Source organism: Petaurus breviceps, unplaced genomic scaffold (assembly GCF_028583685.1).
Source record: "Petaurus breviceps papuanus isolate PSGF00001 unplaced genomic scaffold, PetGlider_PUasm1.0 221, whole genome shotgun sequence".
NCBI lineage: Eukaryota > Metazoa > Chordata > Mammalia > Diprotodontia > Petauridae > Petaurus > Petaurus breviceps.
Genome location: NW_027185877.1, coordinates 11070048 through 11087011, shown reverse-complemented (window position 1 = coordinate 11087011; position 16964 = coordinate 11070048). Strand labels below are relative to the sequence as shown.

At 36.5% G+C, this 16964-nt stretch overlaps 1 protein-coding gene across 2 annotated transcripts in view; it reads right to left on the bottom strand.

Annotated features, from left to right (window-relative positions):
• Positions 1-16964, bottom strand: part of DENND5B (DENN domain containing 5B) — a 229221-nt gene that overhangs the window by 6581 nt on the left and 205676 nt on the right. Inside the window, exons 18-20 of one of the 2 annotated variants that reach the window (XM_069094862.1) lie at positions 15426-15508; positions 14286-14412; positions 4274-4448 (exon numbers count right to left, since the gene is read on the bottom strand). In XM_069094862.1, coding sequence (XP_068950963.1) covers positions 4274-4448; positions 14286-14412; positions 15426-15508 — 385 coding nt within the window. The remainder of the gene's footprint in view (positions 1-4273; positions 4449-14285; positions 14413-15425; positions 15509-16964) is intronic. The other variant, XM_069094863.1, reaches the window with a different exon arrangement.

Below are 16964 nucleotides of genomic sequence, written 5' to 3'. Positions count from 1 at the left end.
CTAGGATACTATACACTGAGACAAGATGGGATTTATGCCAGGAATGCAAGGATGGTTTAATACAAAAAAAAATCAATATAATTGATTATATCAGTAATAATAACAAAGTAACAATAACAAAAGCTATATTATTATATCAATAGATACATTAAAAGCTTTTGACAAAATATCATGCTCATTCCTTTTAAGAACATTTGAAAGCACAGGTATAAATCGGTTTTTCCTTAAAATAAGAAGAATCTACCTAAAACCACCAGAAGCATTATTTGTAAGGGGGATAAGCTAGAAGTGTTTCCAATAAGATCATGAGTGAAACAAGGAAGTCTATTATCACCAATATTATTGAATATTGTATTAGAAATGCTGGCAATAGCAATGAGAAGAAAAGACATTGAAGGAATCAGAATGGGTAATGATGTAATACAACTATCTCTTTTTGCAGACAATATGATTATATACTTGAAAAATGCTAGAGATTCAACTAAAAAGCTAGTTGAAAAAATAATTTTAGCAACATAACAATAGAAAAAAAATCAGCATTTCTATATATCTTCAACAAAATCCTGTAAAAAGAGATAGCAGGAGATATCCCGTTTAAAATAATGATAAACAGCCTAAAATACCTGCCAAGACAAATCCAGAAACAACATGAACATAATTATAAAACACTTTTTATACAAATAAAATCATTTAAATAATTGGAGAAATATTAATTGTTCATGGGCAGGCAGATCCAATATAATAAAAATGACAATTTTACCTAAGCTAATCTACTTATTCAATGCCATCTCAATTACAAAAACATTATTTTATTGGGCCAGAAAAAATAATAACTAAATTTAATTGGAAGAACAAAAGGTTAAAAATATCAAAGGAATTAATGGAAAAAATGCAAAGGAAAAGGTTTAGTAGTACAGATCTTAAACAATATTGTTGTTAGTCATTTTTCAGTTGTATCTAACTCTTTATCTTTTGGGGCTTTCTTGGGAACCATACTGGAGTGGTTTGTTGGTTCCTTCTCTAGTTCATTTTTACAGATGATAAAACTGAGGCAAACAGGGTTAAGTGACTTGGCCAGGGTCACACAGTCTGAGGCTGGATTTGAACTCAGGTCTTCCTTACTCTAGGTCTAGCGTTCTATCCACTGTGCCACCTAGTTGCCCTCAAGCTATGTCATATGGCAGTAATTATCAAAACTATCTGGTACTGGCTAAGAAATAGAAAGGTAGATCAGTGGAACAGAGTAGACATACAAGACAGAGTAGTAAATTATTGTAGTAACCTTGTGTTTGACAAATGTAGAGATTTAAGCTTTCAGGATAAGAATTTACCATCTGGTAAAATTGTTGGAAAAATTGGAAAGCAATCTAGCAAAAATTAGGTATAGACCAATATCTTATACCATTTACCAAGATAAGGTCAAAATGGATATATGACCTAGATAGAAAGGGTGATAAGTGCATTAGAAGAATATGGAACATTTTACATATCAAACTTAAGGATAGGAGAATATATGAATAAACAAGAGATAGCATTGTATGATATAAATGAATAATTTTGATTGCATTAAAGTTTTGTACAAATAAAACCAATGTAGCCAAGATTAGAAGGAAAGCTAAAAATTGGGGGAAAATTTATGGACAGTTTCTTAAATAAAGGTATATCCATATGTAACTCAAATACAGAAAGAACTTTGTCAAATTTATAAGATTATGAGTCATTTCCCAGTTGATAAAATGGTCAAAGGCAGTTCTTAGATGAAGAAAGCAAAGCTATCTATAGCTATATGAAAAAATGCTCTAAATTACTGTTGATTAGAAAAATGCAAATTAAAACAAGTTTGAGATATCATCTCACAACTATCAGATTGGCTAAGATGAGAGAAGAAGAAAATGACAAATGTTGGAGATGTGGAAAACTTAGGGCACTAATACACTCTTGGTGGCACTGTGAACTGATAAGACATTTTGGAGAACAGTGTGGAATTAAGCCCTAAAGAGTTATAAAACTGTGTATAGGCTTTGACACAACAATACCACCATTAGGTCTGTTTCCCAAGGTGATCAGGGAAAAAGAAAAGAACTTAAATTACTAAAATAGTTATAGTAACTCTCTTTGTGGTGGCAAATAATAGGAAATTGAGACAATACTTATAAATTAGGGAATGGCTAAACAAGTTTGTGGTATGTAATTGTGATGGAATACTACTGTACTGTAAGAAATGATAAGCAGGTTAATTTCAGAAAAACATGGAATGACTTGCATAAAATAGTGAAGAGTGAAATGAGCAGAACTAAAAGAATGTTGCATACAATAATAGCAATATTATTCAAAGAATGACTGTAAATGACTGTTATTCTGAGTATTATAAATATTTGTATTTTTATACAAAGGATCTATGAAGGAAGATGCTATCCACCTATGCATAGTATGGTTTCTCATCTACATCTATATGCATATGTATATGTATATGTATGTATGTATGTATGTATGTATGTATCTATCTATCTATCTATCTATCTATGTCAAATGGTGACTTTTGCTAGTGTGGGTTGGGGAGGGAGGAAGGGAAACAGTTCTATTTTTTTTTTAAAGCAACTGGGGTTAAATAACTTGTTCAAGGTTACACGGCCAGTTATTTCTGGGTGTGGTGCTAAGTATCAGAGCCCGGATTAGATTCCCAGGTCATCCCAACTCTGGGGCCGGTGCTCTTACTCACTGCGCCACCTGGCCTCCCCTAGGGAGACAGTTCTATTAAAATATAATAAAAAATAAAATTAAAAAAATGGCTAAGTTGATTTAGGTGCCTCCAACTTAGAATAATGCAGGATATGGAGTTGACTATTATCAAATCTAGATAAGTTCTGAAGTCAGTGGGAAAGGGAACCAAAGTTAGCCAATAGGACATTACTAGGAAAAATAGTAAGACCATAACCAATAGTGGGGCATTTGGGGAATGACCTCATTTGAGAATACCTAAGCTCCCAGCTGCAAGTCTGCTTCTCTCTTTGTTTTTTCTTCTTTGATTTATTTATAGGTTTATGAGTCTATGTGTTTGAACTTTTATTACTATAAAATTCTTTAATATAGGTCTGAAAAGTAGAAACTGTGAAACAATTATATAAATGAGTGGCATAAATAAGAGGACAAGTTGGCTATATGACCTTGGGCACTTGTAACATTGACACTAATTTCACCACCTTTGAAAAAGACTATCCTTTTAGGGACAGTATTCTTCATTCTTTATAGGGATTATATTCAGAAGAATGAAATTAGGCACGCTAAAATGTTCCAAATTTTGAGCTGAAAGAACTTATAGAAAAATTAACATTAGCGATTTTTCTATCAGTCTAGTAATCATACTGATGAAGAGATCTTCAGAAATAGCAAGATATAATAGAAAAACTATGGCAAGGAGCCTTGAAAAACACTATAAATGAAAGAGGGCACTTATTATAAAGAGATGTAGATATCTTGAAACTTCCATCTTACTACTTTAGGAGGAAAAAAAATCTCTGAGTATTTCCTAAATTAACCCTTCAGACCAAAGCCATTTATGAATAAATAACTAATAAATTCAAACTGGGAAGTCAGTAAATGACATTTATGTCCAAGGCAGATATAACGAGCCCAGTATGAAATGTTTTAGGCTAATCTAATAAGGTACCTCTAACATAACTTTTAAAATCAAACCCACAGGGAACCTAAAGACAGAACAAAACAAAAAACTTAAAATGTGTCTCATTTGCTATTATTCTATTAAGCAGATTTGTTCTGTGAAGTTTGGATTCTGTCAAAGGGCTGCACTTGAGGACCTCGAGGGCCACATGTGGACTTAAGGTTGCAGGATCCCCATCACTGTTCTAGCGGTATTAGCTAATGGATGGAATAATTTCTATGTGTCAATTTTAGATAAAAGGAATTAGAAAGAACCATGTTCTCAAAAAGAAGAGAATGTTCTTAGTGCAGGAAAATCCCTTCATGTTAGTAAATTTGTAACAATAATACAAAGTACTATACAAAGCCTGCACAGTCTTCTATTAAGAATACTTTAGAGATACAGTAAAACTAGTGAATATCTTAATCTTATAATCATTCCCCAGCCCTTCCCTCCACATTTACTTAAAGATAAACTATCTCAAAAATGGAAATGGAAAGAGATAAATGGAGAATTTTGTTAATACAGGGTGTATATGCAACATAGCTCCAGGGGTCCAGTGTTGAAAGGGAAAATAGTTCAAGTTAAACAAAACCTAAAAACCTGGATATATACCTTGTCCCAAGACAAACCAGGATCTGGAATTTGCCATCCTTTCCAATGTGCCTGGGTGCAGTATTGATAGCATTAACATAGTGGCAGAAGGTTCTGCAGGATGATTTTTGAGTAAGGACTTCATCTTCGGTGTCCTCAATTTGATCAGTAGTTTCAAAATAAGCAACAGTTTTCTCTGGAAAAAGAGGTCACAGTCACCCTATAAAGAATACCAATTTAACTCAATAAAGATTTAAGCTCCTACTATGTACTAGCCATTGTGCTTGGCTCTAGGGATACAAAGACAAAAAAATAAAAATTCTCTGCTTTCAAGAAGCTTACATTCTACTGGGAAAACATCACATTGTACGTGAGTAAATAAATAAATGGTACAAAGTAATACAGAGTATAATGGGGAGGGGACCCTTGGATATCCCCCACCCCATCCTGTATAGTTGATATAATAATCTCAGAAAGTAATGGGCATATGGGAGGAGAGGAGGTTTAAATTTATTAAACAAATTGTTAAAAACCATCTATTCCCTGTTATTCCTTTATGAAATTCTCTGTTAGAATCTGAGAATAGCTGGTAAAAGAGGTCACATCCTTTGATGAACTTAAAAAAAAGCAGGTTATATTCTCTAGGAAAAATACAGAGTGTGCAGGGTAGGAAGTAGTTTCAAGGAGTGTGACTTTGGCAAAAGAAAAGAGCTATCTGTGGATTTAAGAGAGCATACTCTTGGCAGTAAAGACTCAGACTGGGGGATTGAGTCAAGATGGCCACATAGAAGTAGGAAAACTCTGTGAACTCCCCTCATAACCACCTCAAATACCTATAAAATATGACTCTAAACAAATTTTAGAGCTCCAGAACCCACAAAGTGACAGAGAGAAACAAATCTTCCACTGAAGGCAGCCCAGCAGGCCTACAGGAAGGGTCCATCATAGATAGCATGCTAGGAGCCCAGCCCAGCCCCACGTGAGCCAGTGGTCTTAGCCCCAAGGCGGCCCTGACCAGCAGCGGCTGGAGCAGACTTTGGGAGAGTAGATCACCAGCAGCTGTGGTGGTTTCCAGAATTATCAACCCATAAATACTAAAGACAAAGTAAAAGGTCAGTGTGGAACTCTGTTGGAATTGGAGGGGATGGAGGAGCATGGTCTGGCCCCTGCCCCTTGGGGCAAGAAGTAGTGGAGGTGCTGTAGCTGCCTCTGCATGGCTGTTTCAGAGCTCCTGGCCTGCAGATCGTAGGGGGGACTGAGCAACCATTCTGAGGGTAATTGCTCTTGCTTTAACCTGCTTGGATCTGGATCACTATTTTGGGTGGAGGTCCTGGGGTGTGTGACCAGGTGCCAGAGCTTATCAGGGATGCAGAGAGGGCACCCAACCAATAGCTCTGGCAGCTACAAAAACCCCAGTGATTTGGGACAAAGCTATCCTCTCTGGAAGCAGAGTTCTACTGTGGCAAAAAGCTCAAAAGTCAAGTAATTGAGTGACAACATGAGCAAGCAAAGGAAGCAAAGCAAGCAAAGCAATTACACCTTAGGTTCCTTTTTTTTGGGGACAAAAAGGATCAAAGCATGGAACAGGAGGAAGACAATGAAGTCATAACTCCTCCACCAAAAGCTTCCAAGAAAAATATGAACTGGTTACAGGCCATAGAGGAGCTTAAGAATGATTTTGAAAACTAAATAAGGGAAGCAGTGGAAAAATTGGGAAGAGAAATGCAAGAAAATTATGAAATGACAGTCAACAACCTGACTGAAGAAAATAACACCTTAAAAAATAGACCAACTCAAATGGACCCAAAAAGCCAATGAGGAGAAGAATACCTTAAAAAGCTAAAATTTGCCAGATGGAAAAAGAATCTCAAAAGCTCACTGAAGAGAATCATTCCTTCAGAATTAGATTGGAGCAAATGAAAGCCAGTGACTTTATGAGAAATCAAGATATTATTAAACAGATCTACACAAATGAAAAAATAGAAGGCAATGTGAAATATCTCATTGGAGAAACCACTGACCTGGAAAATAGATCCAGGAGAGATAATTTTAAAATTATTGGACTACTTGAAAGTCATAATAAAAAAAGAACCTTGAAATCATCCTTCAAGAAATTCTCAAGGAAAATTGCCCTGTTGTTTTAGAACCAGAGGACAAAATAGAGGTTGAAAGAAAACACCGATCACCTCTTGAAAAAGATCCCCAAAAGAAAACTCCTAGGAATATTATAGCCAGGTTCCAGAGTTCCCAAATTAAGGAGCAAATATTACAAGCAACCAAGAAGAAACAATTTGAGTACTGTGGAAACACAATCAGGATAACACAAGATCTGGCAGCTTCTACACAGAGGGATCGAAGGGTTAGGAATGTGATATTCTGGAGGTCAAAGGAGCTAGGATTAAAACCAAGAATTACCTACCCAGCAAAACTGAGTATCATGTTTCAGGGGAATATATGGTCATTCAGTGGAATAGAGGACTTTCAAGCATTCCTGATGAAAAACCAGAGTTGAAGACTCAAACTGAAGAAAGGAATGAACCTAGGGAGCACTGCTGAGCAGATTGCCTAGTAGAGGTACTGTGCTCAGGAATTGACGGGGTGCAGCATGAGGTCACCATTAAAATAGAAAGGACAATGGGGCCCTGTAGTAGCAGAAATGTTAGTTGCATTGGAAATATGTTCCCTATATAAAGGTATTATACCAGAGTACTGTAGGTTGGTTCTAACCTTTTCCACTGATGGTGCATAATTTATTGGTAGAGTGTGACATATGTTTGGGGAGGTGTGTGTGATGCTACTGTTCTTACAAGGTTTTGATCTAATTATGTCTATTGGCTATCTATTAAAGGTAAGTATACCAGTGGGGGATTGTGAACTCTTTAATATTCAAGAGAATCCTTGAATTTGTGATTGTAGCCACCATTTAGGGAACCTAACCCCTGAATGTGAGTATAAGTATGTCAATGAGGTGGCCAGATAAAGTGCTACAAAAGCAATTTCAAGAAGGAGAGAGTGCTAATAACTGCTCTGGAAATAAGCACTTGAACTGTAATTTGAAAGGAAGCCTGGGATTGTATAAAGTAGAGATGAGGGAGTACATTCCAGAAGTGCATGTGGGGCCATTTGTACAAAGGCACTGAGGTGGGATATGGAATTTGTATTTAAGAAATAGCTAATAATAATAATAGCTATAACTAGCATTTATATAATGTCTTAGGGTTTCTAAAACATTATCCATATTTTATTTCATATTTGATCCTTGCAACAACCTTGTGATGTAGGTTGTGACTTGTCCTGTGTCACACAGTTGGCAAGTATCTGAAGTAGAATTTGAACTCAACTCTTCCTCACTTCCAAGTCCATGGACAAGACCTGATAAACGATCATGTATAGATAGGTCTTGAGGAAGAATTACATTTGATGATGGTTAGTGAAAGGTTCTGAACCTGGGTTACTAGAAGGATGCTGGTATCATCAGATCAGATATAGGTCATGAGAGAGAATGAAAAGTTAAACACTTTAAGGTTCTTAACCTGGGTGACTGGAAAGATGTTGGTACTTCAGTAGATATGGTAAAGTTTGGAGGAAGAATGGGATTTGGGGAAAATGAAAGTTCTATTTTGTACATATTACAGAACTGGAAGGGACCTTAATGACTATCTTGACTAACCTATAACTGACAGAACTTCCCACTACAACATACCAAACAAGTGGTAGATATCCAGCCTCTGCTTGAAGAACTCTAAGGAAAAATAAATTACCTGCAAAGGTAGACCATTCCTGCTTTTGGACAGTTCTAATATTGTTAGGAAGATTTTCTAAGCCTAAATTTGCTTCATTGCAACTTCTATACATTGCTCCTCTACACATTGCGCCTTTTAGGGTCAGACTTGAAGACTACTATCATTTTTGCCCCAAAGCCTTCTCTTTTCTAGGCTAAACATCTTCAGTTTCTTCAACTGATCCTCACATAAAATGGCCTCAAGGCTTTTCAACATCCTGGTGCCCTCCTATGGATACACTCTAATTTATCAATATCCTTAAACTATGGTGCCCAAAATGGAAAACAACACTCCATACATGTTCTGACCAAAGCAGAATGCAGATGGACTATCACTTCCCTATTCTCTGAAAACTATGCCTCTCTCCCTCTCTCTTTTTTTTTTTTTAAGCAATCGGGGTTAAGTAACTTGCTCAAGGTTACATGGCCAGTTATTTCTGGGTGTGGTGCTGAGTGTCTGAGCCCGGGATTCAATCTCCAGGTCATCCTGACACTGGAGCCGGTGCTCTTACTCGCTGTACTACTTGGCCACCCCCAAACTATGCCTCTCTTAATGCAGCCCAAGACAGCATTAACTTTTCTGGTTGCCACATTACACTGCTGACTCAAACTAAGCTTGCACTCCAGTAAAACTCCCCAAAATTTCTCTGTTGACTCCAACTATTTATATAATTGATTTTTTTTATACCCAAATATTATTTTCCATTTGTCACCACTGAATTTCATCTTATTAAATTCAATTCAAATGTTCTAGTCTAAGTCTTTTTACATTCTGATTCTGTCATCCAGTTTGTTAATTATCCCATCCAGCTGTGTGACACCTACAAATCTGATAATTGTACCACCTAGGCCTCTCACAGTTCTTACAAATAAGTACCTTGTTAAGCAAACCTTCCTGAGTCAACATCTCTCCATCTTTTTTTTTTTTTTTGGTAAGGATAATGAGAATTTATTAAAATGTTTTGATAAAATTTAGGTAGGCTTTCTATTCCACAGCATGCTCTTCACAATCTGTTTAGTAATAATGTTAAAAAAAGGAAGCATGGTTAGTCCAGCATGATCTATTTCCAGTTCTGATGATATTATGCTACTTCTTTGTAATCACTGTTTATTTTGCTTAGGTGTTTGCTAATGTTGAGTTCGAGACTACTATAGGACATCCTGTAGAGATGTCCACCAGGCAGTTGGTATTATGGGATTGGAGTTCAGGGAAGAGATTAAGCTGAGATATGTAGATTCAGGAAGTATCAGCAAAGATAACTTGAACTTCTGGGAACTGATGAGATTACCATGAAAAGAATCTAGAAATAGAAGAGGCCCCAGGGCAAAGTTTTGGGGACTGCACCCACTTTGTAGATGGGACACATATGATGATCCAGCAAAAGGAGCAGTAAGAATCAAAAGAGAGATATATTACAGAATCCAAGGGAAGAAAAGGGTGAGATCAATAGTATCATTACAACAAAATCAAGAAGGGTAAGAAGTAAGAAAAGGACAATGGGATTTAGTGATATGATCACTGTTAAGAGACCACTGCAAAGAGTGTTTTCAGTTAAGGAATGGGATTGAAAAGTGAAAAAATAGAGGAAGCAAATATAGCAAACTTTCTAGGACATTAGACAACCACAGCAAGAACAATAATAATAACCTGCATTTATATAGTGTTTTAAGGTTTGCAAAGTACAAATATTAACAATTTTATGATCAAAACAATTCTGCCAGATAGGTGATATTATTTTCCCCATTTTACAGATGAGGAAAATTAAGAGGCAGACATAGATTAAGTGATTTGTGAAAAGGAGGAGAGACAGAAAAGTAGTTTAAGATAATTTCAGTCCAGTGAAGGATGGGTGAGACGAGGGCATATTTGTGGGGAGAAGCCACCTATGGATAAGGAAAAATAGATGAGACAAATAGAGGTAATGATTGAGGGGACAAGTTCCTAGAGGAGATAGGAATATTAAGAGAACAAATAAAGGCCTAAGCCTTGGCATCAGAAACTTGAAATCATTTTAGTTGTTTATTTAATGTTGTAGGGTTAATGGAATCTTCCCTGTCCATTAACAGGCCTATGTGACCACATATCCCTTTTTCCCTTGGAACAGGGGCCATGTTTCCAAGTCTAAAGGTATACAGGTATTTCAATCATAGATGTCTTGCTGCTCCAGACCAGTTCGCAGCTGTGATACATCCTGAGTCACAGAGAACCCATATTCAGGGAGATTTATATTGCCTTGGGGGAGGATCTTGCTTGGGGGAAGCTTACTTATGGGGAAGCTTGCTTATGGGGAGGCTTGCTTGCAGGAAGGCTTTCACAACTTTTGCTACTGAGTCAATTAGCTACTGAGTCAGATGGGTTGTGATGCCTTCTGGTTCTGAGCCTATTAGTCAAAACTATATGATGCTCACTAATGGGAAGAATACCCTGAGAACTCCTGATGTCCTGGATGAGACCTGGCTTTGTGAACCCAGATGTTGATGCTCCCTACTCCAATGATGTGCATAATTGATTCTATTACTTTGTTAAGACAGTTGGAGCCCTGTCAATTGGATCTTTCTTAAGTACTTATATATCTTTCTGCATTGTCTATCTCTCTGATCTTTCTGTTTTGTTTAATTAGAGTAAGAACATTAACCCCTTTGAAGCTGTCTTTCCTTTAGAAAAACAGATCAAAGAACCTGTGCTAGCAGCCCTCCTGTGTGCTGGAATTATTGGTCTTACACTCTCACAGCAGCTGCAAGTATCATTAACATTGACAAATGTCACAGAAATATGCTATTTCTGGAAATATTACTGATAGTTTGCCAAAGATAAACTGTCCTAAAACCAAAAGAATTGACTTTATTACTGGCTTAAAAAGGCATTCCAGAGCTCATATGTGACAATGATGAGAATCTATAGAAAACTCTTACTTTTAAAATAAAGTACCAGAGGCTCATTCATTTATCTAAAGATCATTTCAACAGGACTGAAAGTTTAACTCTTAAAAACACCTTCATTTATTGGATCAGACTGAGATTTGGGAATATGGCAACCCCCCACACCTCTCAACTCCTATCATAAATCCTACATAGAAATACACACAAACATTCTTACATAGCTTTTTTCTTTGTTAAGACTTGCAAATTTACTTAACTCTCAATAAGGTAAAGGAATGAGGATAGTAAATCAGAAAGTGTGGCTATATCCTTGCTGCAAGTCAAGTTAATAAACATTTATTAAGCACCTACTAGGTGCTAGGCGCTGTGCTAAGCACTGGCAATATAAAGAAAGTGAAAAACTAAACAAAAATCCGATTCCAATCCTGCAATTCTACAGCCCTTCATATCTGCTCAATAGATACATATAGTGAAGCGAAATCAGCAAATCTGAGGGAGGAATTAATGCACATTTCAGAAATGGCTTGTATGGAAATAGAACGAAGATTTTAAAATGTGGCAGTGGGAACTGGTTTGTTAGTGGCATGGGTTGATGAGATATTTTACCAATTTTTTTTTTCATTTTTTCACCTGAAAATTGAGAGTTAGGTCCAAATCAAGAGATTGTTTTCACCTTCCTTTCCTTATAGAACTCAATTTGATAAGGAGCCTTAGGCAGTGGAAAACCAAAGACAGATTATGAAGCCCAATATTATTACTTATTTGAAATTTGTTTTAATTCAACAAATATGTATGACATGACTACCTAAATGTACCATGTCAGAAATGGGAGATATACATTTATATTGCTTTACTTAAATAAAACAATTTCTGCCTCTCAATAGTTTTTTATATAATTTAGTAGTAGAGCTGAAATGTGTGAGAATTAGGGGAAAACAAAAAAATATGACATCCACAAGCACAAAGTATACACTTGGATGATTAATTATCACTATTATATTTATTATGTATCATATATTATAATTAATGATACTTCTGGTAGAAGCAAAGTTTCTTTGAAGAGATAGCATCTGAGGTGGGTTTTAAAGGATGATCTTAAAGTTGGGTCTCAAAGTATTTCAGCAGAGATAAAGGAGCGGGCAGAAGTGTGTAGAAGTGAAGTGCCCACCAGAAATTATACACTAGAGCCTGCTTAAAACTGCTAGAGGGGACCCCTACTGGGTTCCTTGGAAACCACCTAATAGGCTCCAATAGTAAAGAAATGTTTCACCTGTGTTGCTAGAAACATGCCACAGATTCCCACGGATTCAGGTCTGTTTCGCTTCAGTAGAAATAATACTGAGGCTTTGCTTCAATGGGAATAATACTGAGAAAGCTTCGCCTCAATGGAAACAATGCTAACCCCTTAGAAACATATTCTGTTGCTAGCAATCACATTGTCTATAAAATTATGTCTAACAGAAAGCTCGCGGCTGTCTTTCGGTCTGAGAGGCAGTCCTGGCCAGTTAATAAACACTCCTGTCAAATTATAATTGGCCTAGCTGTCCTGTTATATCTTGGTGTCCATTACAGAAGTATGGTTAGAAGTGGGTAAGAGTGACTTCAGAAAAGGCATAAAGATGAGAAAGCATTGGATTATTTCAAATCTAAAGAGTAGGGGAATGTAGGGGAAATAAGATTAAAAACAGATTAGGGAGAGAGAAATGGCAGGCTCTTAGACTTTGAACTTTATTTGGATAGCTGTGAGAAGTCAATAATATGAAATGATGTGATTAGATGTATGCATTAAAATTAAACTGAATTGTAGGGGGCAGAAAGCTAGTAGCACAGGGACCATTCTCTGAAGGAGAATTAGTTGTGGTAATCAGAATGGTAAGGAGGCAGACATAAAAGATAACAGGGACACAAAATCTGTAGGACTTGGTAACTGACTGGAAGTATAAGTCGGAAAGGGAGAAGTAAAAGATTTTTAGTAAGATTTTAAGAATGGGACTTAATGTGCCTGGGAGAATGTTATTAAGGATATTAAGAGAAATTGGGACATCTGAAGTAGAAGCAAGTTATTTGGAATAAAAGCATGACTGTTTTAAACATTTTGAGTTTAAGGTGTTGGTAGAGAATCCAGCATATGTTGTCTATTTTTCCATCCTTCTCCCACACTGTTCAATCTAGCCAAAGTAACGTGTTCCTCACACAAGATGCTCCATTTCTGACACTCTAGTGTCCTTGTACTGGCAATCTCATAATGCTTAGAATGCACTTTCTTCTCATCTCATTCTCTTCCTTCAAGACATAGCTCAAGCATTACCTTCTATATGAAATCTTTCCTGTGCCCAACTGAGTAGCCTCCTCAAATCATGTAATATTTAACTAATTTATATTTATTTTGTATATACTTATATATGTTCTTATTTTCTCTTCCTTTAAAATAGGTGTCTTTTGAGTAAACATTGTTTCATTTATTGAATACTTCTTAGCACAATGGCTCACACATAGCAGGATCTTAAATGATTATTGTCTGAATTAAGCTTAAGGAAGATTTTTTTTGGGGATAGAAGGACTGAGCATGTTTGTTGGTAGAAGATAATGACAACCCAAATTTATATAGCACTTGAAGATTTGCAAACTACCTGCAAAGTACTTAAATCCTTCAATCCTATGAAAATAGGTAGTAAAAGTACTATTATCCTTATTTTTCAGATGAGGAAACTGAGATTCTGAAGGGGTAAGTGATTTGGTCATGACCACACAGCTAGAGTCTGAAGCAGGAATCCAATTCAGGTCTCTTGACTCCAAGTCCAGTGCTTTTCCCAGTATACCGTGCTGCCTCTCAAGATATAATACCAAGAAGGTATGATTAATGGAGCAAGGCCCCAGAGAAGGTTGGAAGGAATGGGATTGGTATAATGGCTATTCTTGGCAAAGAGAACTGTCTTTTCCATTAGGGAAATAGGAATAAAGAGAGGAATTTTGAAGTAGAAGAGGGGAAATGAGAGCTCATAATGGAGAGATTAATATTTTTAGTAAAATATAAGATGAGATCATCTGCTGAGTATAAAGGATGAAGTAGGGTAGGTAGGACTAGGATTTAAGAAAAGTAGAAGAGGTCTGGAACAGTTACTATGGACAATGCTATAGTCAACTGGATATGAATACAAGGATCTGTAAGTATCAATGAGAGTGCAGCTGTGGAAAAAAATATTTCTATCTTTTATTTTTTAAAGCAAAAACAACCAAAAACTTACAAATTAAAACAACTCTCCCCTATCACCAGCCTTCATTGTTCCCCAACCTGTACCTTAATTCCTGTATCTTAGGGAATTTCCATTAAGGACTCTGATGACCTCATATACATATACATACTTCATTTACCTATGAAGTCCCAGATGAAGACATTCTTGTGAAAGATTCGAGGAGATTTGAATCCATGATGGAAAACTTGTTCTAATGCTGCAACGAGGCCATTTTCTCCACAGAGCAATATGGTAAGGCTTCCCCTCTGTAGAACATACAATATTAAATAATAATATACATAATCATCTATGTTTTAAGATACCAAGTGAGCCAAGTGCTAAGGATGATTGCTTAGCTATTAAAAAATCTGAATGCAAAAATTAGGGTGCATTTTCACTTTTTTCAAACTAATTAAAAACATTTACTAATTGGATACTATGTATAAAGCCCTAAACTACTGGAGGGAATTGAATGTTTCACGGAAGAGGTAGCACCTGAGCTGGGCTTTGAAGAAAAAGGACTTAATAGGAAAGGATAGAGAAGGATTATGTTCCAGGCACACGGAATGGCCTCACTGAAAGCATGGAGGTGAGAGAGGGAAGGTTAAGATCCCAGGGAACAGTTAGTAGTTCAGTTTGGTTAGAAGGTAAAGTGTGTAATGGAGAGTAGTGTGAAATAAAGCTGTAAAGATGAGAGGGAGCCAGATTGTAGAGGGCTTTAAATGCCAAGCTAAGAAAATAATATTCCATCCTGCAGGCAATAGATAAGTTTTTGAGGATGAGGATATAGTCATTATACCTTGTATAATAGGAAAATGATACACTGGTGGTGGCAGTATGAGTGGAAAGGAGGGGAGAGATGTAAGAAATATTGTAGTGGCAGAATTGAATGGACTTGGCAAATGACTATGGGAGAAGTGGGATTAGGGAAAAAGAAGCATAAAAGTTAACTTCCAGAAAGATGGTGGAATCAATAATAGAAAAAAAGTAAGCTGGGTTGAGACAAGTTTATTGAAGGAAGGGAGAGGGATAAGAGGGCTGATAAGTTTAGTTTGGGTTTTAAGAGCTGGTAGAAAATTCAGATGGACAAATCAAATAGGCAATTGGAAAATGGGACCAGAGCTTGGGGATAAATTGGGTATAGATATATAGATCTGGGAACCATGTGCATATTATAGATATAGTAAATGGAATAAGATTTTTAAGGAAGATTAGGTTAATAAGAAGCCTTACTAAGGAAAAAAATTCTTATTGTATTTTATTTGACAGCTTGTAATACCTCTTTTTCAGGTTTGTGAAAGTGTTTCACAATGTTGTTCACAGCTTCCCCAATTCCTTCTTGAATCTGCCCAGCATTGGGTTCTGTAAGATAATGGAAAAGAATGGAATTCCCATGCAGAATAACATACAGTCCAAGAACTTCTGGGACACAAGACATTTTACTGTAGCAGGTTGCAAATGTATCTCATGGAGGTGAGCACAACTTACCTTATCATAAGATACCTTGGCCAATCTAAGTCTGAGAAGTGAGAAGAAGACAGAAGGAACAGATACCTGTAATGTCTCCTTTCTTTACCCATAAGCATAGTCTGGACTGGCAGAGATAGAACTATGCCTCCTGAGGCTTTGAATATGTTTAATTTTGTGTATTAACTATTGTTCAATTAAAATAAAATGGTAGTGACACCAACAGTTAAGAGGCAAGGATAAGAGATATTTTATGTAAAACACTTACCCTAACCTTGGGCTTCCTCCTACTAGTCCAGTTTTTTCTCATAGCCTGTTATCCTTCTAAAATACTACCCTTTCTTCTCTTTCCCATCCTAGGGGTCATTTTGGGTAAATAATTTTAAAGGAATACAAATTATTCTTCTCTAAAGTTCTACACACCTTAAAGGTGGCCAACTAGTTAGTTCAACAAGATGTCATCAGAAACTGATGACATAGGAAAAAATTGCAGATGTTGGTATTTATTTGTGGTGAGAATATATTAGATCTAACTGAAATATGAAATTAAGGAGTAAGATTTAAATTATACATAGTATAAATATATTTCTGATGCTTTTATTATAGTCAGTATGGAAACTGTTCCTTCCCACAAACCCATCCAGTAAGCAGAGATACACCTGGAAAATTGCATCTGTAGTTTCCTCCCACTTACCTTATATCCTTGTTTTGTGTGTGTGTGTGTGTGAATGTGTGTGTGTGTGTCACAGTGTGAAAACCAGAAAAGCATAAAAGGACTGAGATTGTTATGTTCTTTCTCATTTTGTGCCAGGAATTATGGCAAAGTAGAAATGGGAGATTGAGAGAATATTTAATTAACTGTGTCCCACGTAGAAAGGGAGAAGAGAAGAGGGGCGGGCAGAGGAAAGAAAAAAAAGGGGAAAAGAGAGACAGACAGATATCAATGCTGCCATCCCCATTGCACAGAACAAGTTTAGGGAACAAAATCTTTGCCAGAGGATGGTGACTGGGGTTTTGCATGTATTTTGGGGGTTATTGCTTGTTTAATCAAGGATTAAAAAAAAAAAACCAATTCATGCAGTAGTAGTATGTGGACTGTATGCCTGCAAGCAAAAGTAGCTTATATATCCTAGATAGGGCAAGTTTTCTTGGTAGAGGCTTTAAGAGTAGCATAGAAAATCCCACAATGTGTATCTGGGCCTGTCATGCTATCAATTTCTGACACACATTACAAAAAATGGTGTTTTTCTTAAAATAAGCTGTAGAGTCTCCTTTTAAGTAACTCTCCAACTTGTACTTGGAGGTTGGGTTCCCTAGAATGTGACTACTCCAGTTTCAAAGAACTTTGTGA